Genomic DNA, 27,073 nt, shown 5'->3' with positions numbered 1-27,073 from the left:
TACAGTGAGACTTTGTTCAGCAGGTCTTAACGTATTCAATGTTTTTATATTGAGAATGGTACAGAAAAATTCGAAGTTCACAGCAAATGACTGATTCTGTGTTGATTGCATTCGCCAAGATTGAAGTAGCACATCCTGTGGAGGATCAGGGTATCTCTGACAGCAACTTCTGAAGTTCCACATCTAATTGCCATGTGCAGATGCCAGAAGTTGCTGTTAGTTTTACATAGTAACGACGTCAACCATTGTCAGATTCATTGTCATTTCAGTTGTAAGTTTGGGCTCATAGAATGAGACATTACAGAATGGGACTACTTCTAACTCATATCGGGAGCAGAGTGGTTGAAGTTTCTAGACCAGCAGCCAGAGTTCTGGACCCTGATCCATAGATGTGAGTTTGAATCCCACCATGGCACCTGGAGAATTAAATTCAAGTAATTAACTCAAACTGAAATTAAAGCTAGCCTTAGTAATAGTAACCATGAACCTACTGGATTGTCTTGAAAATCCATCTGGTGCATTTGGGTCTTTCAGGAAAGGAAATCTCTCCTTACCTTGTCAAGCCTTTGCGTGACTCCAGACTCACCATTATGATTAACTCTCAACTCCCTCCTTAGTTCAGGAGCAATGAGGATTGGATAATAAATGCCAGGATTGTCTCTGATATTCAGGTCCCTTGAATTAATAAAAGAAGAAATGGGAGAACATCGAGAGATGTGCAACAGACAAACCTTGGATTGTATGTCCACAGATCCTTAAATTCAGTTAGTAAAGTGGTTAAAAAGGCATGTGGAGTGCACTCTTATGTTAGCCAAAGTTATACAAGATGTGTATATGGCACCAGTCCGACCATAGTTTGATTACTATGTATTGTTGTGGCCATCGCATTACAGGAGAGAGACAATTGCACTGGAGAGGGTGCAGAGGCAGTTGTCAGGACTGGAAAATTTTAGCAGTGAGGAAAGATTGGATAAACTGGGGTTGTTTTGTTTTTGAACAAAGGAGGCTGAGAAGAGATTTAACTGAGGTGTAGAAAATTGTGATGGAAGATAAGAGTACATAGAAAGGACCTATTTCCCTTGGGAGAGGGGTTGTCAACAAGAAGGCATAGATTTAAAGTAATTGGTAGAGGGATTAAAACATAAATGAGGAAAACAAAATCCACCCAGAGGGGGTAGGAGTTGGGAACTTACTGCCTGAAAGAGTGGTGGGGGCAGAAACCCTCAGCACATTTAAACAACACTTTGACCTGCAGGGCTACGGATCTAATGCTGGAAGGTGGGATTTGGCATCATCTCTTTTTTTTGTCTGCTGTGGAGATGATGGGCTGAATGGCTGCCTGTGTGAAAGATTTTCTATCTCCATGTGTGAACCAGTACCCACCATTGGTCAGGTTACTCCTAATGTTTCTGGGTTTACACTTCAACACCTCCAGTTGCAGAGGGAGAAAGAGGTGGGAGTGCAGTGGTTTAAAAAGGAGGATATCTATTTTAAAAAAGCAAATAGCTTTTTTGGATGTTAGTTCAGTGACTGACAATTGAGCCAACTACGGCTTTGATTGTAGCCCTCAACAAAGACTAACTGAGTACCCTGACACACAAATTACTTAATATCTGACTCGTAAACCATAAGGGGAAAAAATAGGAATTTCTCAGAATATACATTTTAACTTTGGGACTCCTCTTATGACCATTTGACAAATCTTACCAAAATTATTCATGGCCATGGTGTTCTTCCCTATAGTGTGACATGAGACCTTATATAGCCTAATTCAAATAACAGTACATAAATAATTCGGTGTCCACCATATTGTATTACAACATTTCCACGTTGGTGTTTTGTGTTGTACAGAGAATGAGATGACTAAGATACTTTAATTAGCCTGTTGATCAAAAGGAATTTAGTAGTCAAGTAATCATGACCGAGGCTAGTAGCCAGATGTGAGATTAGAGGAAAATATGTTATAACACTCATTATTAATTGTTTGTGTTAATCTTTTAGATCATAGAGTCATACAGCGCGCACACAGACCCTTCATTGCCAATCATGAAGTGACCATCTATGCTAATTCCATTTACCAGCACATGGTCTGAAACCTTTTTTACCTTGTTGGTTCAAGTCCTCATCTAGATACTTCTTCAATGTTGTAGGAGTACCTACCCCTACCAGCCACTAAGGCACAGTGCTCCAGGTTCCAGCCACCCTCGAGTGGAAAAAAATTCCTCCTCAGATCTCCTCTAAACTTCATAGTCCTTACCTTAAATCTATGCACTCTAGTTTTAGATACCTCTGCTAAGGGGAAAAGTTTCTACCTTATCCATGTCCCTCATAATTTTGTATACCTCTATCAGGTCCCCTCTCAGCCTCCTCTGCTGTAAGAAAAACAAACCCAGCCTTCTCAGTCTCACTCATAACTGACATGCAACATCCTGATGAATCTCCTCTGAACCTTCTCCAGTGCAATCATGTCCTTCCTATAATGTGGTGACCAGAACCCCGCACAATATTTCCAGCTCTGGCCTAACTGATGTTTTATAAAGTTGCACCATAACTTTGCCTCTCTTTTCATTCGCACGAGCATATAGGTATCCCAACTGACTTCGTCACCACCTTATCTACCTGTCACCTTCAGAGATTCTTGACCTTGTACACCAAGTGCCTCTTTTCCTCAACACTCCTACTATTCATTGTGCATGTCCTACTGTATTAGTTCTCCCAAAGTGCATCATCTCACACTTATCAGGATTAAATTCCACCTGCCATTACTCTGCCCATCTTACCAACTGATCAATATCCCCCTGTAACCTATGACGATCCTCCTCACTATCAACAACAAATTGTTCATCAGTTCATTAAGTTTTACTTTCCTTTCAGATCGGCCAGATTGCATAGATGGGAGAATCAGTTTCACCTTTTATTCGCATCTGAAGAACAGTAAAGAGGTTTATGTCTCAACTCCAGCAGACAGGAAAACACAGGCTGTGAAAGGACAGGTGAATGATACCCCCTCTGCTTTGTTAAAATGATAAATCTGCATCTCCATTGTTTAGAAGCTGAGCATCTTGCTGATTGAACGTACTTGCTCTTGGAGTTGAGACTGGAGGAAGGTTTCTTCATTTGTAACATTTACACTGCCTCTGCAGTGGTACCCATCTTGTACAGATTTGTGAGTTCTTTTTCTTTTAGGTACAACTGTTGATCTCAACTTAACGTCTGCAGACCCTGAACCAAAGCAGCATGTTATGCTTTCCGTATCTTAATCAGTTTGGGAAAGTTATACATGGGACCCATGTGCACTTTGTGTTAGTAGTTGTCCAAAGTTCTCAATTTGCAGCCTAAATGAAAGTAGAGGGTATAGGAGTATGTTCAAGCATTTGCACAAATCGAAGGAGACACAGAGCCACAAAGAGTGACGAAGAATTTATATGCAGTAAAGGATATTTGGCCAGTTGCTCAGTGCTGATGATTATTTACACACAAGCCTACCTTGCCTCATTATCCGCACTTCATCCAGTCCAATGGTCCTGTTTCTCTTCTTGAAGATGTGTATTATATTGCCCACTCTCAGTTCCAGTTCTCTGGCACACATAATTTATTGCTGTATACCATCTTTTTGGTTCATCCTAACACTGCTTGCGAAAGTCACATAAATAGTGAGAATGTCAGCTGTAAGGTTGTTGGATTTCCCTTTGTACCAACACATTGAAACTGAACGTTAGATTCAGCACAGTGTTGCCTATGCATGTCTTCCTCGATGTCAAAATTGTTGCAATATAGTGCAGCAATAATTATTGAACCGGCTCTTAGCACTACGCAAGCAGCATTCTTCCAGAGAAGTGTTGCTAGTGAATGAATGCTGCAAGGTGCAAGGGAGAAGGTGGGATAGTCCTCTTAGAGGCTCAGAGGAAACATGCAGTCTGTGCAGGGGCAATGGAGACCCTCCAGGGGTATAGCCATGGATGTCTGGCACGAGATTGTCAGGGAGTCCTTGTAAGGACGTGAATGCTGTTTCTCATTTCTTGCACTTGGGGAAGCCTGCAGTGCATGCAAATGCCTGACTGTGGTCTGCCTGAAGGAAGAGGGTGTGAGAATGGAATTTGGGTGACCTGCTTAATGCTGCAGTAAGCAATAAACTTTGTGAAGTGGCAAAGATCAGCAGCCACAGCCTCAAATGGTCCTGAAGCTAGCAAGCTGAGAGCAGCTATGACCCTGACCTCTGAAGGTAAAGAAGTCAAAGAAACACTTGTGGTTGTATTTGAGGTAGGAAGTGACAGGTCTCAGGGAGGACAACGAATGTCATTCGAGCGTTAGCTCTTTAAACGTTCTGGTTTCAGGGGAAGCAGGGTAAGTAAAGCCTGAATGTTCTGAGTGAACAAGAACTGTCATTTTTCAAACCAGTGAGGTTGAAAATCCCATTGCAGATGAGTTATGCATGTTGCACCACTATTGATGTCTTTTGGGGGAGTTTCACACCAGAAAGAAGTGCTGGAGAGAAAGACATACCCGCCAAGAAATGAATTGAATTCCCCAAGGGTCCTAAAAATATGTAGAAAATTGCTTTCCTCCTGGTAAATCTGCTTTGCAGCTGTATAGCTCATTAGTTTGAAGTTGTCTAAATGAATTTCTAGCCACAATCTTCAGCAATACTATTTCCTTTCCAAGTTTCATCTTGGATCCTGGGATGCACTGCCTCTAAGTGGATACCCATCAAATGATGCATTGAACAAAGATGTTAGATTCCTATTGCTCTATGAGTCTAACATATGTTTTGCCCCAGCTAAACACAGCTATCTTATTTTAACACAGTGATATCTTTCCTCATTTTTAATCAACATAACATGACCTCTTCTCAGTACCTACTTTTGTAAAGCAGCAAGCTAAATAAAATATTTATTTATTTTCCCTCCACTATTCCTTCCTCGAAAGAGTCACCTCTCATTTAACAGGATGTTTCCCTTCATATTTTAACTAATTTAGAAAAAAACTGTTCTTTTTAACACTTTGTGGGGGAGAGAAGATGTCACGTTGCTTGCATGTATTAAAAACCTGGAAATTGGTTTCATAACATCCAATTGCCATAAGTGCACATAAAAGCAGTTTAACCTGGGTTAAGTCACGTCAGCTATCAAATTGTTGAACAATAGTACCCACAGGAAACATGTTGTCTATACAGGTTGCGGTGGAGAGCCTACAGGGGTCTAGCCATGCATGTCTGGCAGGAGGTTGTCAGGGATTCTCGGGTGTCCAATTCATCTCAGTGTGTCTGATGTTTATCTGGCATCAGTCGTGTACCTAGTGACATCACAAGTCATGCATCACCAGTTCCTTTCTTTCTGACTGAAGTTGGAGCTTTTGGATCTGCAGACTGCTGAAGCACATTCCAAAGTTCGCAGAGTATGTTTCTCGCAGCACTTAGCTGCTGATATATTCATGGGTGCCTCACGGTGACATTACCAATGCACTCCGTGGTGTCTAAGGAAGGGCAGAGTCTGCAGCAGTGCCAGCAGCTAGAGAGCTCTTCTGCTCTTCCTCAAAAGTCACCTCAACCAATCTTTAAAGCCTGCTTCTTTTAAAGTTTTGGAAATGAAAAATGAACGCTTTCTCTACTGGTGGTGTGCACTGTTTAGGGGACACATGATATCACATCAGACAATCAGAATCAGTTTTATTAGAGTCATAGAGCACTACAGCACAGAAACAGGCTCTTCGGCCCACCTAGTCCATGCTAATCTGGTTTTCTGCTTAGTCCCATCTACCTGCACCTGGACCATAGCCCTCCATACCTCTCTCATCCATGCACCTATCCAAACTTCTCTAACTGTTACAATTGAATCTGAATTCACCACTTCCGCTGGCAGCTCGTTCCACACTCACACCACCCTCTGAGTGAAGTACTTCCCCCTCAGATTCCCCTTAAATATTTCACCTTTCACCTTCAAGCTATGGCCTCTAGTTCTAGTCTCACCCAACCTGAGGGGGGGGGGGAAGCCTGCATTCATTCATCCTATCTATACTCATAATTTTGTATACTTCTTTTAGATCTCCCCTCATTCTCCTGCACTCCAGAGAATAAAGTCTTAACCTATTCAGCCTTTCCCTATAACTCAAGTCCTCAAGTCCCTGCAGTCTTTCAAGCTTGTTGATATCTTTCCTGTAGGTAGGTGACCAGAACTGCACACGATACTCTAAGTTTGGCCTCACCAACATCTTATACAACTTCAACATAATGTCTAAACTCCTGTACTTAAGGCCCTGATTTATGAAGGTCAATGTGCCAAAAGCTCTCTATATGACCCTATCTACCTGTGATGCCACTTTCAAGGAATTATGGATCTGTATTCCCAGGTCCCTTTGTTCCACTGCACACCTCAGAGCCCTACCATTCACTGTGTAAGCCTTACCCTGGTTTGTCCTCCCAAAGTGCATACTTGTCTGCATTAAATTCCATCTGCCATTTTTCAGCCCATTTTCCTTGCTGGTTCAGATCACTTTGCAAGCTTTGATAGCCTTCCTCACTGTCCACTACGTCCCCAATCTTGGTGTCATTCGCAAATTTGCTGATCCAGTTTACCACATTATCCTTTAAATCAACAGACCCAGCACCGATCCCTGCAGCACACCACTAGTCACAGGCCTCCAATCAGAGAGACAACCATCTACTACAGCTTTCTGTCTTCTGCTAAGCTAATGTTGAATCCAATTGACTACTTCATCCTGAATACCAAGCGACTTAACCTTTTGGACCAGCCTCCCATGCCAAAGGCCTTTATCAAAGGCCTTGCTGAAGTCCATGTAGACAACATCCAGCACCTTCCCTTGATTAACCTTCCTGGTAACCTCCTCGAAAAACTATAAGATTGGTTAGACGTGACCTGGCATGCCATGTTGACTATCCCTAATCAGGCCCTGTCTGTCCAAATATTTATATAGCCTGTCTCTTATAATACCTTCCAATAATTTACCCACGGCTGATGTCAGGCTCACCGGCCTATAATTTCTTGGCTTATTCTTAGAGCTTTTCTTAAACAACAGAACAGCATTAGCTTTCCTCCAGTCCTCTGGCACCTCACCTGTGGCTAAGAAAGTTCTAAATATCTCTGCTGGGGCCCATGCAATTTCTGCACTAGCCTCCCACAAGGTCCAAGAGGACATCTCATCAGGCCCTGGGGATTTATCCACCCTAATTCGCCTCAAGACAGCATGCACCTCCTTTTCTGTAATCTGGGTACAGTCTATGACCTCACTTTTCTTTTTCCTCAGTTCTATAGACTCTATCTCAAGTAAATACAGACAAAAAATTCATTTAAGACCTCCCCCATCTCTTTTGGCTCCACGCATAGATGACCACGCTGATCTTCAAGAGGACCAATTTTGTCCCTCTATAATCCTTTTGCTCTTAATGTAGCAATAGAAACCCTTGGGATTCTCTTTCACCTTGTCTGCCAGAGCAATCCCATGTCCTCTTTTAGCCTTCCTGAATTCTCTCTTAAGTGTTCTCTTGCATTTCTTGCACTCCACAAGTGCCTCATTTGATCCTAACTGCCTATACCTGATATGCACCTCCTTTTTCTTTACCAGGGCCTCGATATCCCTCAATAACAAGGTTCCCTAAACCTGTTAGCCTTGCCTTTTATTCTAACAGGAACATACCAATTCTGTGCTCTCAATATTTCACTTTTGAAGACCTCCCACTTACCAAGAATCTCTTTGTTGGTAAACGACCTATCCCAATACCAACCTATCCTGACATATTATCACATATATATGCTAAGGTAAGATATTTATTTATTAGCCACATGTACATCAAAACACACAGTAAGATGCGTCTTTTTGCATTACTGAGAATGTGCTGGGGCAGCCCGTAAGTGTCTCTACTCTTCTGGCACCAACACAGCATGCCCACAACTCCTAACCCATACGTCTTTGGAATGTGGGAGGAAACCGGAGCACCTGGAGGAAACCCACACAGACACGGGGAGAACATTCAAGCTCCTTACAGACAGTGGCCAGAATTGAACCCAGGTCGCTTGCGCTGTAATAGCGTTATGCTGACCGCTACACTCGTGAAATTTGTTGTTTTCCAGTAGCAGTACAGTGCAAGACATAAAAATTACCATAAGTTACAAAAATAAATAAATAGTGCAAAAGAGGAATAATGAGGTAGTGTTCATGGGTTAAATAAGTAAAAAGATTTATTTTCCATAGTGAGAAGGTGCTTCTGTTGGTGGTTGCTGTTGAAGCAGAGGTAATGCAGACCAGTTCACTCTCTGGCTCCAACTCTGATTTCACAGTTTAATGAAACTTGCATGAAAAATCTGTTGCAGTACTCAAATTTTAGATGGTCTCTCATTTGTGAGTCTCAAGCAATTTATCCATTCCCAACAGTACACGCCACCAATAGATAAAGTGTGAAAATATTTTTATGTTCAGAGTTGCAGTAAGGAAAATAAGTTCAAAGTAAGGTAAGGTAAAGTAAGAAAATAAGGTAAGGAAAATAAGTTAAAACTTATTTTCAGCTTTGGCTTGCACCACTATGTTAAGTGGCTATGGTTCTGAGTGTGTGTGTGTCTTGTTTATGTTAGAGGGGAATATGGATCAGACAGTCAGTGTTTCAATACTGTAGGGATTTTGTTTTTCATAGTGGCTCCTTGTGATTGCTGAAACTGCATTTTGATTGTTATGCTGCCCTACAAACTAACAATTATACTGCTCCCTACCACAGAGAGGTTTTTTTTAGCCTCTTTCTTCATGATTGCTCTTAAATTTTTAAAACTGTTAGGGCACACCAAGGAAATGAAACACAAGTGTAAAATAGACTGGCTTCATTTAAAACCTTAGCACCATTTTGATCATTGTTTTTCTACTATCAGAAGCAGATTACGAATGAGAGAGCATTCATTGTCCTCGGGACAGTCATCGATCACTCAGTAACATGGAAAGTAATTGACAAAGTCCCCTTGACATTATATAGTTCACACTTCCCTTTGATTACTGTCCTTCAATGGAAATAGCAAACAGATCATTAACTTTTGGACCTTTGCTCATGGCAGAGTTGTTAGGACATAAACTAAAAAGATAATGCTTAAACCCAGCCTGCCAACCCCAACATAGCTTCATTGCAACAAGAAACACAGATTAATAGGTGTAATGGTATATTACTGATCTTCATTCTAGGTTTCCTTTTACAGAGGGTCCTTGCCAGAAAATATACCCGAAGAGGCTGCTAAGAAGAGAAAAGGCCCAGATTCGATGTGGCTGGCCACTTTGCCAATCAAATTGCCAGTAAGCCACTCTTAATTTTTTTTTGGATGTTTTCCTCTTCAAACAATTGAAGTAAAATTAGGAATGGCCACAATCGGGCATGTATTTTATTTGGGGAAGACAGCTGATTGCCTAACACTTTATCACAACTCAGGAATTACTCTCAAAGTCCAGTGGCTGTTCTTGTTTAGGCTGACATGGCAGCCCATAAAGTGCATTGGCGAAGTTTGCCAAATGCAGTGGATGGTCAGAGTTACTGTTTTGTGAGGTGGCTGAGAGTATAATTAGGCAAAATGCTAGACTGCACACAATTTTCTTCAACCAGTCCTATACCATAGAACCATACAGCACAAAACAGGCCCTTCGGCCCACCATGTTGTGCCGTCCATCAAACCACCCTCACACTACCTAACCCCTTCCTCCCGTATATCCCCCCATCCCACACTCCTCCCTATGCCTATCCAACAAGCTCTTGAACCTGTTCAATGTATCTGCCTCCACCACCACCCTAGGCAGTGCATTCCATGCACCAACCACTCTCTGGGTGAAAAACCTCCCCCTGACATCTCCCCTGAACCTCCCACCCATAACCTTAAAGCCATGCCCTCTCGTCTTGAGCATTGGTGCCCTGGGAAGGAGGCGCTGACTGTCTACTCTATCTATTCCTCTCAGTATTTTATATACCTCTATCACGTCTCCTCTCATCCTCCTCCTTTCCAGTGAATAAAGCCCTAGCACCTTAAGCCTCTCCTCATATTCAATACTCTCTAATCCAGGCAGCATCCTGGTAAATCTCCTCTGCATCCTCTCCAACGCCTCCACATCCTTCCTATAATGAGGCAACCAGAACTGAACACAGTACTCTAAGTGTGGCCTAACTAGAGTTTTGTAAAACTGCATCATCACCTCACGGCTCTTAAACTCAATCCTGCAATTTATGAAAGCCAACATCCCATAGGCCTTCTTAACTGCTCTTTCCACCTGTGAGGCAACTTTCAATGAACTGTGAATATGAACCCCCAGATCCCTCTGCTCCTCCACACTGCCAAATACATGCCTAGAATTCCAATCACACAGCACTTTTATTTTTGGTCAGTGACACATATATCTAAAATGATTTTTTTCCCGAGTGAAATGCATTTACAATGGTAACTGAGTCAATTCACAGAACTCCAGAAATTCCACTGGGCACTTCCTGCCACTAATTGTAATTACCTGTTTTCTGCACTGGACATGCATGTGATGATGTCATGCCCTCTTCTCATTACTGCCATCAGGAAGGAGGTACAAGAGCCTGAAGACCCACACTCAAAATTTCAGGAACAGTTTCTTCCCCTCCGCCATCAGATTTCTAAACGGTCTATGAACCCATGAACACTACCTCGTTACTCTTCTTTAGCACTATTTTGGTAACTTATAGTAATTTTTATGTCTTGCACTGTACTGCCACAAAACAACAAATTTCATGACGTATGTCAGTGATAATAAACCTGATTCTGATTCCTGTGCAGTGCTCATTTAGAGTGTGTTTAGGAGAAATTGGTCCCATGAGGTCCTGAAATATCCTGTCTTTGGGTCAATCCAACTAAGTTTTGGTAGCTCTGCTTTTTCTGTAGCTGTGCAATTTAAAGAGAGCTCTCCTGAGCAGGTCCCATCCTGCGCTGGGAACCTGGCTCAAGGCAATAACTAATTTACTAATCCACATGCGCTCCTCCCAACACAGTCCTCATGGTCCCAACATCCCTCCACCACCTGCCATTCACAGGCCCCTTTATGATCCACCCCATTAACTGACAGCCAATGACTGTAGGCCCCAACACCACCAATCATTAGCAGCTGATCCTTACCTCACTCCCGCTTCCACCCCAATTCACTTCCAGTTCCCCAAACCCTTCCCTTTGTCATTGGTCTCAGGCACCGCTGAATTTTCAAGCGTGTGGTGCATGACTTAAAGTCATCCACAGTGATGGAGTAATATGGCACTGTAGATTAATTACTAGGCCATGGTGTTTATGCATTATCTCTAACACTAATAGTGAAACAGATCCTTGAACTAACATTGCATTCTGAGGATGGGACATGATGGTGCAGCACTTCCTCACCACTGCATCAAAGTGCTAACCTAGATTACATCTTGGAGTGGAGGGTGGCGTCGTAACTTTCTAATTCTGTCAATTGCTCACAACACATCTCTTTGCCCAGAGTCCATTTTCTTGTTATTCCATTTTAAGTTTGTTTTTATTTTAAAAGGCTGATTTACTTTCTTTAGAAACAGAAATCAAGACTTCAAAATGAGTCAAGAAAGGAATCATCTTATCCACCATTAAATCTAGGTGATGAAGGTGAGACTATATTACTTCCAAATGTTAATACTTTGGTATTTTTTGTGCTTGTCAAAGTATTGGGCTATGGACCCTGTTCTGTACTTCTGCTTCCCAATGTTGGTCAGCACCCAGAATTCTCAGAACAAGGAACTTTGCCTTAGAAAAAGCTTTACTACGGCAGAAACGTGGGTTCTGATATTTCTCATTCTATTCCACATTAACATCTCAATGGCAATAGTAAATGTTGCCTGTGGATGTCTTTGTGCCTTTTCTTTCTTCTCCAGTGGGTAAACATACATGTTCTTTTTAAACAGAATCTGGCCTAGAAACTCTATTGTTACATGCTGCACTTTATTGGTAATTCAATCGATAGGTGAAATTAATGACTCACTGCGTACATATCAAAGTCCATGATTTTCCCTCCTAGTCCTTTGTGGCATCTGATGTGCAAAAACCTGGAAGTGCCTGGATATGCACAGTCCACAAGGATGCCACATCTGTGATTTTTATTCATGGCTTCAATACCCACTTCATTTAGATCAATTTGAAGTGAAAATTTGTCCCTCGGGGTACTCTCCATCTTGATCCCCAGCAGTGCCCCATCCAGAAACTGACTCCAAACCCTCCACATTCCAAGCCCCTTCCCCTTTTCTTAATTGTAATCTCCCTCCTCTCATCCCATCCTTCAGACTATCCCAGCTTCACCAGCCCACTTATCTTTATTGGTATTGGTATTGGTTTATTATTGTCACTTGTACCGAGGTACAGTGAAAAGCTTGTCTTACAAACGGATCATACAGGTCAATTCATTACACAGTGCAGTTACATTTAGTTAGTACAGAGTGCATTGATGTAGTACAGGTAAAAACAATAACAGTACAGAGTAAAGTGTCACAGCTACAGAGAAAGTGCAGTGCAATAAGGTGCAAGGTCACAACAAGGTAGATCGTGAGGTCATAGTCCATCTCATTGTATAAGGGAACCGTTCAATAGTCTTATCACAGTGGGGCAGAAGCTGTTCTTAAGTCTGGTGGTACGTGCCCTCAGGCTCCTGTATCTTCTACCTGATGGAAGAGGAGGGGAGGCCGGTGTCTGTGATGCGCTGGGCTGTGTCCACAACTCTCTGCAGCTTCTTGCAGTCCTGGGCAGAGCAGTTGCTGTACCAAGCCGTGATACATCCAGATGGGATGCTTTCTATGGTGCATCAGTAAAAGTTGGTAAGAGTCAAAGGGGACAAACCAAATTTCTTTAGCCCCAACCCACCCCACTGGTCCTGATTTACAACACACACCACCCCTTCATCGAAAGCCCTGATCCAGACCCTGACTGCTTTCCTTTGCAATGGTAGAAGAAATTAGGGAGAAGCCTCTGAATGTGTCAGACATGGAAGGCATAACAGCCCTGTGCACAGTAAAACTTTGCATTGGCATGCCCTCAGAAAATAAATGCATTCATTGCATCACATTCATTCTATGCATCACATCATGTGCCAAAGGATTGGCAGACCTCTGATTTGTATTGGAAGTCAAGTGTTGTCTAGAATGGTATTTATATTTTGTCCTCCCTCTCCCTCCCTCTCTCTCTCTCCCTCCCTCTCTCCCCCAACATGTTGCTATCTTGAACAATGTTTATGTGGAAGGAACAAAATGGTAATCAATAATAAACCATGATACAAACCCATTTGAATGGACAGTGAACACAAGTGTTGACAAATAACCCTGAAGAATCTAAATGTATAGATTGATATTTGCATTTGATAGATTTTTGACACTGTATGGTAAAAGCCAAAGATAGATCAGCCATGCCAAGAATGCTTTTGTCATTTATTGCTTGGTGTGTTACGTCAGTGTCAGCTCATGGTCTCATGAGATGTGAGTCAGAAAATATCATTTCAGCTCACCGCTTGGGTCTTACTATTTATAAATATAGTACATGCTTCTTGTGGAGTAGGAGTCTTTAACTAAAACTGAATTTGCAGGGCATCTTTAATTTCTATTATTAAATTATATAGTAATTTAGATGTGGATTGGTAAGTTAATTGGTCACTGTAAATTGCCCTAATAAGTAGGCGAGTGTTAGAATCTAAGGGGAGTTGATGGGAATCCAGGGAGAATAAAATGGGATCACTGTAGAATTACTTCGAATTACTTCAAAAGTTTGATGGCCTGTGTGGACTCAATGGGTTAAAAAGCCTGCTTCTGTTCTGTATGACTCTAGCTCCTTATCTGTATACTGACGTCCTTCATTATCTTGGATCTTATAATTCCAATGAGTAAATGCACAAAGGGAAGATCAGTAAAGGTTCACCCCAAATAATCTTGATCATTCTTAAGTAGTCTCTGTAGAGAGTTATATTAGTACATCATGCCATTGGAAAATGGGAGTACAATTCTGGGATTAGGTCCTGATCTGACAGACTTTCTGGAAAGTAACCTCGCAGGATGATTAGAGGTTGACGTTGGCAGGGCTTCCTGTGTGTGTTCTTGTGTGTTTCGAGGAGGTGGAAGATCTCGTCTTAGGAACACGTGATGTTGGTTGGAGATGCATGGTTGTTTGCCTTTTGCATGCTGTAGCTGTTGGTCCTGAACTGTCAGCAAAAATACACTGTTACTGACGTTGTCCTCCATGCACATGGACCAATGGCAAAGTAACTATGGCCACTGTCCTTCATCAGTGCCCATATATGACCTGTTGCACTTCTAATGACAAATTACATTTACTATTTGCCAGCATGGAGTAAATTACTCAGTCTTGAAAATTACACAATGTTTTGGAACTGTACTCTTCGTTATTGGCTCAGAGTTGGAAGAGGGGATAGAAACAGATCTGAAAGATAGACGGATAGATTTTGAAATACAAAATTATGAGGGGTAGTAAGAATTTTTTTTTCCATAGCAACGTGTCTGAAACTAGAGGGCATGATATAAAAGGCTTAGAGGAGATCTAAGAAGGATTTTTTTTACCCAGAGGGTGGTTGGAATCTGGAAAGTACTGCCTGAGGGGATGGTGGAAGCAGGTACTCTCAGAACATTTAAGTATCTAGACACTCTTGAATTGCTAAGCATAGCAAGTATGGAGCAAGTGCTGGTAAATGGGATTAGTATAGATGGGTAAGTGATGATCAGCATTAACATGGTGGTTCAGACCAGCCTGTCTGTGCTATATGAATACAACTCCATGAGATCGTAGAGGAACAGGGCACGCACGCTGCTTCATGATTTGTTGCAAGTTGTTCTAAATAGTTTCTTACCTTATCATTGGATAGAAACTGGCTACCTGACTGAAGCTAATCTTTGGAGTATCGCAAGAAGAATCGGGTCAGAATGGCGGAATATTGGAATAAATCTTGGTTTAACCTACTCAGAATTGGAAAGAATAGCATACAATAACAGGTGAGGGAGACGTTTGTTAATGGCAAATGACAACAGTTTGCCTATCATATTGTTCTTGATACTGTGATGGTTGTCCAGATTGATTCAAAGGACACCAGCAACAAAAGATTATAATGCATGTTTATGATTTTACATTATATATTAGTAATCAATATAAGCATAGAAAAAGCCCACATAGTTCAGCAAGTTACACATTTAGGCTTTTTGTTACACCGTTGCTTGTATTTGTTTGACTGTGAAATGCTTGTGTTAACTGCCTCACTTCTATACATCCCTAATGGCTAAAGGTTCAGCAACACTGCATGTGGATTGTCCAGTCCCTCCATTTGGACCAGCCGAGTTAACTCCCCCTTACTTCCCTCCATTTTCTAAATCTAACAGTTTTCTCCACACTGATCATTAACTGGGAGCAGGTGTGACAAAGCAATGTAAAATGAGCTTGTGTGATGCCACTTTGTGTGGTGATTTGTTAATTAATCCAGTATCCAGTGGAAAACTAAGAGGATCCCTTGGGATATGGGATATCATTAGTATCATGTACTGTACGTCATCAGTTGAAGCTTTCACTCTCATATTGAAAGTGTTGGTTCATGTTGTTATTGAAGGAAAATGGAGGATTTATGGAACAATAGACAGTTGTAAACTAAATATTGGATGATATAATACTTACTATATATCAGTAACTTTAATGAATATAATTTTCAGTTAAATTTAGATGGTGATAGCTGAGTTGTACAGAACAAGATGATCACTGCCTGGTATTCAGATAACAAATCTTAGGTGGATAAATTGGAAGCCACAGTTGACCTTGTCTACCTGCTGGGTAACATGAAGTGAGGATCCACAAGAATGCTGATGCTATCCTGTTAGCCAGTCCATGGTCTTTCTTATTATGACAAAGGAAGGAGGCCATTCAACCCACCAAATCCTGCTAGCTCCCAGCAGAGCAATCCCATCAATTTAATTCCTCTTTCTAACTGGAGCCTGCGCCTTATTCTCTCTCATATGTCCATCAGCTCTCCTTTTGTCACTGATCTACACTGAGGGATAATTTATAGTAGTCAGTTAATTTACCAGCATATCCTTGGGATGAAACTGGAGTACTCAGTAGAAACCCATAGAGTCATGGAAAGAACATGCAAGTTCCATGCAGATATATGTGGTCAGGATCAAACCCAGATCCCTGGAGCTGTGAGGCAGCAGCACCGACAACTGCGCCACAGTGCCAGCTGGCCTGCCGTCCATTCAAGGATGATCTTGACTTAATCCAGAACTTTGAGGAAGCTGTAATCATTGCTTTTGCCCGAGGTATATTGGAATTATTGATGTTACGTTGACCTAGTCCATGAAGATATTTTTATCGTGAAGTTATTTTTGTGATTAATGTGATCTTTTGAAAAGTGAGATATTTTTTCCAGTTGCTGTATTTAACTTGCTTTATTTGTTAAAGTTAGTAGGAGTCCATGGTAAGCTTGCATACTTATCAATCACAAGTCTTCTGGTGTTACACTTTTTAATTATTTTGCCATTTATCTTCAGTCCTTCTAGATTATGTAGGACAATGCCCATGCTATCTGAACCAACTGCAAGGGGAACATAGAAGTGGCTGAAAAGTTATCTGTTCTTTTGCCTCTCCCCCTCATGTGCAATGGGGAACTGAGCCAATGTGCTATGGTTACTTAGTCCAGATAAAGTTAGAACTTCAGCCTTCTTGGAAAATGTCTGCAAAGGAAATGTTATTTAAACCAGTTCTATGTTCTAAACCAGTCCTTGTCTTTCCAAAACATTGCATCATTTCCTTTAGGGACGACCTGGATAAGCAAATCCTGGAGATGCTCTTTACTTGGGCACGCTGCAATGCAAACGTCTCAGGTTGCATCAGTCATCTCATTCAAGCAATGAAGGAGAGTGATCGTGAAGATATTGCTGAGGAAATAGATAGTATTATTGAACTTGGCAAGAAGAAATATCGTGAGTCTATTCATCGAGTTGGACTGAGCCAAGAAAGCAGCAATGAAGATTCAGCCATAGCAATGGTGTAAGCCTGAAGGCATTGCTCCAGCAGAGAAAATGCATTTGAACCTTTGGTGATGTTACTTGAGGCTAGATGGGGAGTTTTTAATTCCTATTTGAGTTTTATTAGACTTTTATTTTTGCTGGCAGTTGGTGTCAAGGGGCACAGTGAATTCTTGGCAATACTGTTGGAGAATGAATGCTCTGTGTGCTTCTGGTCAAGACTCACAGACTCCCTGGGTTTGTGTTTTACATAAATATAGACTGCAAGATTGAACACACATTTTGAAGCAATGTGCAATTTACAATATTATTTCAGTTAGTGTGAGATGCCCTTTTATTTCACTGTGTATTACAAAGAGGAGCATACTATCTCTACTTCTCACCCTCTGCAGTTGTTCATGGAACCTTCCAGCACTGGAACAAGCTGTTGACCTTAAGTCTCCATCAATGGTTTACTCCATTGGAGCCTGGTAGTTGAATCCCTTCTTGCTCCCCATGTGGATTTATTCTGAGAAACTCAGTGTTTTCCCATTTAGACACACAAACCTTTCCTTTGTGAGTTCCCTAATATTGCTGAGCTCTGGCAGATCAGGTTGCTATGTGCCATTCTTTAAGGCACTAAGAAACCGGGGAGAGAAGTTTGCAACACTAGACAGTGTCTGTCTTCCTATATTGGAGGAGACATGTTAATGCTTCCATTGAATTAATATTGGATTGTTTGGATCAGTTTTGTACCCCAGTGTTTAGCAGGCCCATATAAAATAACTAAATACGTAAGTTAGTGAGTTGATTTTGCTTTGATGGATTTTTAAAACTGCTAGTTGCAATTCCTATGCAGTGTTAGCCTCCCCATCTGATTACACAAGTGGGAATTTCTCTTCAACCTTTGTGCCCTTGCTGAGGGTGATTGACAACTGGCCCTCTTCATTGTCACAAAAAACTTAGCCACCAGTGTAAGAGCTTACTGCAAACAACAAAAATAGTATTATGAAAGCTATAACTGTTGGCATTTGGAGGGGAAAAAAAGCAGGAATAAATCTTTAAAAAAAACAAGTATTTATTTATCTAGAAGTTGCACTTATACATGCTGACATGGAGTATGGAGTATTCCTTTCCAGTAATATGATAGTATGCAATCATCATCATTCTAGATGGATGCAGTATGCTACAGATATGTTTGTAATTTCTAATTGTCTGTGCATAATTTACAATGTACAAAAGTAAAATACCATGGGGATCAAAAATCTGAAATAACAGTAGAAAATGCTGAAAGTATTCACCAGAGTCGGGCAGCATTGATGTGAGAGAAACAGGATTCACGACCAGAGCTAGTAAAAGTAAGAGAAAAGATAAATTTTTAAGTGGCAAAGAAAAGGGGGAGAGGAGGAATGAACAACAGGGAAAGTACGTGATTGAGTGTAAAGCAAAATTTCTTAAACGGGAGAATGGATGATGGTGCACGGCAAAAATCAAGAGATGAATCTAGTGGAGGTGCAAATGGCTGGAGCAGAATCCTCCTCTGAAACGGCTGAATCTGGAACATGGTAATCCTTCCACCATAGTTAACAGAGCCTTTGTCTGTGTCAGTTCGCTCACAAACCTGCCCTCATCCTTTCATCCCTCCATTCCAGAAACACAGAAGGTCCACCGTGACCCGCTCCGCCAACCTCCACATTCAACAAATAATTCCCCACCTTTCCTGACTCATCCAGCATGATGCCATCACCTAAAGCAGCTTCCCACATTTCCTATTCCAGCAATACTAAGGATCCATTCCCTCTTTGACATCTGATCCCCTTCCCAATCTTCACCAACACCACCTCCCCTTCCCATGGCATCTTTTCATGCAAGTACATAAAATGTAACACTTGCACTTTTATCTCCTTCATTCCTCCACTCCCAGGGCTTCCAACACTTTACAGGTGGGAACGTCAATGTACTTGTGCTACTTACAATTTAGTACCTGCTGCTCACATTGCTGCCTTCTCGACATCAGTTTGATCAAACATAGATTAAGGTGGAAAACTTCCATTTAGTTCACTCACGTGACTCCAGTCTTGCATTCACCAATCACTTTATTCTGCCATTCTGCTCCCTGTCCCATCTGGCATGACTGTTACTGAACATTTTTTTTAGAGAGGTAAATGGTGGAAATTATTTTTTAAAAAAGCTGTAAAACTCAGCAAGTCGGTAGCATTTATGAGAAGAGAAAAAGAGCTGATATTTCATCAGTAACGTCAGAATTGAAGACTCTTCGAGCCGCGATATTAATTTTTTTTTTCCAATTGTATTTCTGTATTGGTGTTGGTTTATTATTGTCACTTGTACTGAGGTACAGTGAAAAATTTGTTTGCATACCGATCTTACAGGTCAATTCATTACACAGTGCAGTTACATTGAGTTAGTACAGAATGCATTAATGTAGTACAGGTAAAAACAATAACAGTACAGAGTAAAGTGCCACAGCTACAGAGAAAGTGCAGTGCAATAAGGTGCAAGGTCACAACAAGGTAGATCGTGAGGTCATAGTCCATCTCATTGTATAAGGGAATCGTTCAATAGTCTTATCACAGTGGGGTAGAAGCTGTCCTTAAGTCTGGTGGTACATACCCTCAGGCTCCTGTATCTTCTACCCGATGGAAGAGGAGAGAAGAGAGAATGTCCCAGGTGGGTGGGGTCTTAGATTATGGCATCAATGTATTTGGTCTGCTACACTGTTCCAATGAAATGCAACGCAACTTCATGGAACAGAATTTCGTGTAGTCACTGGGCACAGTACAGTTTCTTTGCCTCGTTGAGATCAACAATTTCAGATTAGGATCCCGCTATTCCCTTTTCTACCTCCTCTAATATTATCATCTGTTTTGCTGCATTCCTATATCATTCTCCTTTGCCTTGCCCCATTATCTGTTTTGTTGTTTAAGCCATCCTATCCTTTCACTCTTTCAATTACTTTTTTTTATTCCTCTCCATCTTTCCTTCCTCTCTGTGGGTTAAAACTTGTTCATCTCTAAGTTCTTTTCCAATTTTGATGTGAAAATTTAACTTTTTTTCCTCTCTCGATGGACACTTCCTGACTAGTGTATTTTAGCATTTTTTTGGTTTTAAAGTTCAAATGCAAATTACCTTAGCTTTGCCAGGCTGAAACGAAGTAAGCTTCATGCTATTTGTTTTTAAATCTTTCTCTTCGTTTATTTATGTATAAATCTGGGTGTTTGTGTATGGCATCTCAAAATACATTTTGCACAAATCATTAATATTTCCTTCAAGGACCGCACTGAGCATTAAACTTAATTTGTGAATGTATTTCCTTTTAAATATAGTAACAATTTTATGTTAATTTATTTTAAACAGTGGATTTGTTCAATGAATTACATACAGTGCATAGATATTAATTAATGTATTCTAAGATGAAGAGCACAAGAATATTGTCTCTTATTTTCAAATAATGAAAACTGATGCTTTATCCTTCCAAGGAATACTGTGTCATTCCCACTCTCTCCCAGTTCACAGTTAAAAACTGACTTTTCTCTGTCCCATAACACTAGCACAATTTTCCCCCTCTTTTCTAATCCAAAATGGTCTCCTCTGGTGAGGCTCTTATATGCATTCACATTGTTTAACTAAATCCAATTCCCCAGTGGAGGAGCACCAAAAGTAACTCTAAATGACAATGTGAAATGCAGATAACTGAGTGGGGAAGAACTTGCTGACATCAGCTCGAGATGTCCCTTCAACTATATCCTCTGGGGATCAGCCTTCTGCCTCAGCATCAAGTCCCAATGCTTGAATGTCTGGTGTGTTCAGTTGACATTTGTCTGGATGGCACTGATAATAGAACTTACTGGAGCAGGTATACCCGATTCATATATTCCAACAGCAATCGATGAAAATGATTTGGATATAGAAATTAATCTACACTTTGCTTTTTATTTTAAATGTTTTATGTGAACTCGAATTATTAATATAAAATGAAATTCTGAGCATGAGTTAAGATGTAAATTCTTCATATAAAATTGTTTTAGCAATTAAAAAGTATGAAATTGTACAGAATGTGTCCTTCATGATTCCTAGTGCTTTGGTGTGTTTAGTTGTGGTTGATACCAACAGCTGATTGCTGATGGAGAGATGGTTTTGGGCCTGAGCATATCACCAATAGACACAGCACAACATGGGCCTCCCGAAACCACAAGTCTACAGGATGGAAACATTGCCTCAGATCATGGAAAAAAGATTGGGCACACTGCCGTCCTCCTGAGATAACTGACATGTGTAGGAACAGCCACTCAAGCCTCCATTGCTAATTAGCACAGCATCCACTAAACCACAATAACCAAATAAATCCATTATTGAGACATTTCTTCACCCAGACATGGTGAGGCATCCACAAACATCGACCAATCACTCATGCGAATCCTGTTGCATGTCTTCCACCTGATTTTGCCCGTCCTGCTGCTTCTTCAGAGCCGTGAGAAAGTTGCTGGAAAACTGTCGACCAGCTTGTGAGCCAAGAGACCCAGCTTTCACAGCCCTGGCCTGCCTTGCCTTGAACAGCAACTGAGACTGCCTGCATGAGGAGCAATGACAAAGACAGTGGTGAGATCAGGGATATCCTCAAGACACAGAGCCATATTGACAGCAGTCAAACTTGCATGGCAGACGTCTGAGCTTCCCCTGTAGCACTTGGACATGGGCTGCTTTCTGAAGGTATTGTAATGAAAAGCGAAAGATCAACCATCAGATGTCGTATTCAAAACACAGAATGCTGGGAATACTCAGCGGTCAGGCAGTGTCTGATGAGAAGAACACAGAACTACTGTTCCATGTCGATGACCTTTTATCAGAACTGGGAAAAATGCAGAAAACAGGCTTGTTTTGAATGCAGGAAAGGGAAAAGGAAGGGATTGTCTATGAGACGATGGATACTAAGTGAGAATGGATGAGGCAGATTGGTGTCTGCTGAGAGAAGGTGGTGAAGCTTGTTAATGACAGTTAATCTGGCTGCAAGTAGTGTAAAATAGAGAGAGAACAGGGGAGAGAAACAAAAAGAATTAATGCTGTAACTGTGAGATACAGAACAGAGCAATTGCCGAAAATCTGAAATAAAGTAGAATGCAGAGAAAGGCCAGAAAGGTCCGGCAGCATCTGTGGAGAGAGAAACATTGAATTACATCAGAATTGGGTATCTCCAGTTTATTTTTGGATCAGATGCTGTATGATGGGTGGTTCAACAGTGCTGAAGTGAAGTGGGCCATCAATGCCAATACTGGAAGAATGGGATGCAAGCTCTGCTGAATGGCTTGTCCAAGGTTGGAGCTCCACAGTTACTTAGCATTTCATAACAGGCCCACCAAATCACCAACTACTTCATTGTAGATATCCACAAGTTATTGAACTGAGTTATCCGCAGGAGAATTTGCAAACTAGTGGTGCATGGACAACCCTTTTCCTGGTCTTGGCTGCAGGCTATATACCGATCAACTCACCATGTGCAAATCCTAGCTCTAAGCCACTCTCCACAATATTGCATCAAGTGGTGGAATCACTGCTGTTACGTTGTTGCTGATCCATATCCTGGCTGTGATGGGTTTGTTTTCCATCTGAAAGGAAGAGGTTATGGGAGGGAATTGAGAGATCTGTGACAATAACAACTGTGGCTTGCAATCAAAAGAGGCTGTAGGATGAATACAATGTGAGAAGGAAGGTTATATTTAAACACTATAATTTTCAGTGGTCTCAGATATGCTAAAGGCTATGGATTGTGTAATGGCCTCTTCAATATTGACAAAGACTTTCTTTTCCGTGGGGTAGGACATTGCAGTGGTCCATAAAAGACACTGATTTGTTGCTACAGGTGCCAGTTGTGTTCAGCCCACTGCAAGAGAGAAGGAAGTATGTAAATGAGTACCTTGATTGGATGAGACTAGATTAGTTTATTGTTATATACACCAGGGTGCAATGAAATTCCTTGTTCGCATGAAGCTCACCGTGTAAACAGTATACATGGTAATAATAAATACAGCAATGAGTGCAGAATGGTGCAGAGATTGTAGTGTACCCTTGCAAAGTGCTTGAGGTGATGTGGCTGTCTTGGTTGAACATAAAGTTCTGAAAAGTTAGTGTTGTGCTTCAAGAGGTGAATGCGTGTTGCAGTATACAAGTGTTAGGTTCATCTTCAGAGATAGAGACTTGTCAGGAGAGTGATGCTTGTTGCATTGTCAGGAACAGTGTGTTCTTAGGATAGTGCTGTGCTTGATGGAACAGGTTATTCAAAGATGTATTCATTGACCGTGACCATGCACGTGAATTCATTGAACTTCTTGCTTCACTGGATCTCTATATTTTAAGGCTGTATTCCTGCTGTGGACCTGTCATGATGCAGAAAGGCAGTTAATAGTGGGATTAATGTCACTGAATACATGATGATGGATGGCAGTTTTTACACAGAAGTTAAGAACGTAAGGAATAGGAGAAAGTGTAGACCATCTCGTCCTTCAAACTGGTTCTGACATTCGTCAAGGTCTTGGCTTATCTTCTATCTCAGTGCCATCTTCTTGCATGATCACCATACCCCCTGATTCCCTTAATATTCAGAAATGTTTAGATTTCTCTTTTGAATGAATTCGATGACTGAATCTCCACAGCCCTCTGGAGTAGAGGATTCACCACCAAATAAGTGAAGACATTTCTCTTCATCTCAGTCCTAAACAGCATACACCTTGTTCACAGACTGTGACCCGTAGTTCTTGACGCCTCAGTAAGGGGAAACATTCTCCCTCTATATATTGTATGCTAATTTTTCCATTTTTTTGCCCCTGTACAAGCACACCTAGGTTCATTTGAACAGCGACACTACCCAATCTCTCACCATTAAAATACACCCTACATTTCAGTTTGTGCACCAAAGTGGATGACCTCACGTTTTTCCATGATATATTCCATCTCCCGTGTTCCTTCCCACTGACTCAACTTGTCCATATCCCACCCACCCTCCCAAAGCATCTTTAATCCTTGGATTCCTACCTAGTTTGGGTCTGCACAAGGTGGAGTGATTGAGATTAATCACTCATGGTGATCCCAGTGCATGTTTTTCAACATCCCAATGAATATTTGTTCAACGTAATCCAATTTAATCTCTCCTGTCTACAGACACATTATTGACCTTTAATTTCGTTCTTTCTTCCCTTCCCTGGGAACTTGGTTAAAACCTGTAATATTGCTAGTTTTTTCCAGTTCTGCTGACTCCATAAACAAGTCAGGTCAGATCTGCTATCTGTTAACAAAATGGTCTGATTCTATTCAAAGTTAACAAACCGCGTAGAATTACGACACTTGACTGGTATGGCAGAGAGAGGGCAAAGAAAGAGAGAGAAAATATCAACTCATCACATTTCTTGATTATAAACCACAGTCATTGCCCTTAATTCTCAATGTTGTGAAATAACATTTGGTTTCCTATTCACTACAAGTTGTTCATTGACACACAGCACCACATGAAAAGCATACTTAATGTCAGTATTTCAGTGGCCGAGGTTGAACTCTATCAGTGTTGTTTGGACAGGACCCTCTGACAGTGTTTGTGAATTTCAGATTGAGCTATCTGTGACTAAGTGTGATAATGAACTGCTTGTCAGTGCTATGTTTTGTATTCTATGGGGAAGAATGTCTTAACTATCTGTGTAATTTGAGGACATACTAAGCAAGGCAGAACAGCCTGGACTTTAGACAGGCTTGAGAGCTGTACTGAAGTTAAGTGGTACTCCATGTACTGATGAAATACAGAGCAACTGGTGACTTTAAACTGTAGGTCAAATTAATTGTCAGCTTAGAAACCTGTTTTAAATCCTTCCCACAGCAGTGTTTAAAAGGTGATGGATACATTGTGGCCTTCAGATGTTTTTAAACATATGGTTATTTCCCTAATTGTATCTCTTTATATACCCTGAAGTAAATTTCATTTCAAATGTCAAATTCTAATTTCAAGATTGGCTGTTCAATCTTAAATATGACAATTCTACCAGCTTAATGTTATTTAATTGTGTTTTTATTATTTTAAGAACCATATAATAAAGAGTGATCAAGGCTACTAAATGCAGAAAAACATGTTTATCGTAAGGACCGTGATATTTCCAAGTCGGGAAGGAGTGTGACTTGGAGGGGAATCTGCAGTTGGTGGTGTACCTGCTGCCCTCGTCTTTCTTGATGGTAGAGGTTGTGGATTTGACCTTATGATAGAAGGATGATTGTTGATGAAACTGCTACGGATGGTTTGACGGCCTATTGCCCTAAGGAATGCCTGCGGTTATGCCCTAGCACTTGGATGGAGCACAGGTCTTCAGTACTTCAGCTGGGCTGCTAATAGTCCCATGGTCTTTGGTGTATCCAGTATTCCCATTGAATTAGGATCAATCCCCTAGTTTGATAGTAAGGCTAAAATGAGGAATATCTTATAGAAATACGGAAACCATTCTGTGCTTCAGGCCTGATCATCCATTTTAATACCGTGTTCCTGCACTCCCTCCGTATCCCTTGGTGCCTTTGCATCTGGAAATAAATCCATTTCCTTCTCAAGTATATTCCGCAATTTGGCCTCTACAGTCCTATGTGCAGTGAATTCCATAAATTCACCACCTGCTATGAAGAAATTACTCCTTATCTCAGTCCTAAATCTCTTACCCTGCAGCATTCATTCTAGATACCCCAAACAGAGGAAACATCCTCCCTACTACCAGTCTGTTTAATCCTGTTAGGATTTTGTGAGCTTCAATTAGATTTCCTCTCATTCTTCTAAACTCTAGTGAATATAAACCTAGTGAACCAAATGTTTCCTCATACAGCAATCCCATCATCGCACATATCTGATGAACCTTTGCTGCACTTGCTCGATGGCAAGTACATTCTTCCTCAGGTAAGGAGATAAAAAATTGTACACAATATTCCCGAGTGTGATCTCACCAAGGCCCTGTATTATTGTAGCAAGACGTCTTTGCTCCTGTACTCAAAATCCTTTGACTATGAAGGCCAACATACCATTGTCTTCTTAACTGATTGTTTCATCTGATTTCAGTGACTGGTGTACAAGACACTTAACTCGCTTTGTACATCAATATTTCCCAGTCCAACACACTTTAACTAATGTGCCAGCTTTCTGTTTTTACCTTCTGAAATGAATAACATTTATGCCCATTATATTGAATCTATCTTGTATTTGCCTACTCAATCTATTTAAATGACCTTGAAGGCTCTTTGCATCCTCCTCACAAGTTATAGTTCCACCTACTTTAATGTCATTGGCAAACTTCCAAATATTACATTTGATTCCCTCATCCAGATCATCGAAATATATCATGAATATCTGAGGCCCAGGCACTGATCCCTGTGGTACCCCACTGGTTTCTGCCTTCCACTTCAATAAAGACCCCTTTATGGACGATGACCTCACGATCTACCTTGTTGTGACCTTGCACCTTATTGCACTGCACTTTCTCTGTAGCTGTGACACTTTACTCTGTTCTGTTATTGTTTTTACCTGTACTACATCAATGCACTCTGTACTAACTCAATGTAACTGCACTGTGTAATGAATTGACCTGTACGATCGGTATGCAAGACAAGTTTTTCACTGTACCTCGGTACAAGTGACAATAATAAACCAATACCAATACCAATACTCTGTTTCCTGGCTCTCTACCACCAATTATAAATCTATGTCAATACCACCTACTGCCCCCCAGATATGCTTTAATTTCACACAGTAACCATTTAATTAGGACTTTTAACAAAAGCTTTTCAAAAATCCAAGTACACCACATCTGCTGGATTTCTCTTGTCTATTCTCCTAGACACATCATCAGAAAACTCTAATAGCTCTGTCAAATGTGATTTCTATTTCATAACTCCAAGCTGACTTTGTCTAATTCCATTTATATCTTCTGGTCCTGTTATGTATGTGGCACACAGTGAATAAAACAAAGCATTCACTTTTAAATAAAATGTGAAATAGGTCTGTGAGGGAGTTTTCATTTTGGTGTGGAAAACATTAGTATGGACCATTTTGGTTTGCAAATATGAAAACTAATT

General features: G+C 41.0%; 1 protein-coding gene across 1 annotated transcript in view; it reads left to right on the top strand.

Annotated features, from left to right (window-relative positions):
- The window catches only part of pidd1 (p53-induced death domain protein 1), a 52,031-nt gene extending 31,060 nt beyond the window's left edge, over positions 1-20,971 (top strand). The window contains 5 exon segments of the mRNA XM_052029704.1: positions 2,875-2,993; positions 9,175-9,282; positions 11,531-11,603; positions 14,851-14,977; positions 16,782-20,971. Coding sequence (XP_051885664.1) covers positions 2,875-2,993; positions 9,175-9,282; positions 11,531-11,603; positions 14,851-14,977; positions 16,782-17,019 — 665 coding nt within the window. The 3' untranslated portion in view covers positions 17,020-20,971.
- The last annotated feature ends 6,102 nt before the right edge of the window (positions 20,972-27,073 follow it).

Source organism: Pristis pectinata, chromosome 14 (genome assembly GCF_009764475.1).
Source record: "Pristis pectinata isolate sPriPec2 chromosome 14, sPriPec2.1.pri, whole genome shotgun sequence".
NCBI lineage: Eukaryota > Metazoa > Chordata > Chondrichthyes > Rhinopristiformes > Pristidae > Pristis > Pristis pectinata.
This window is presented reverse-complemented; position numbering and strand designations above follow the sequence as displayed.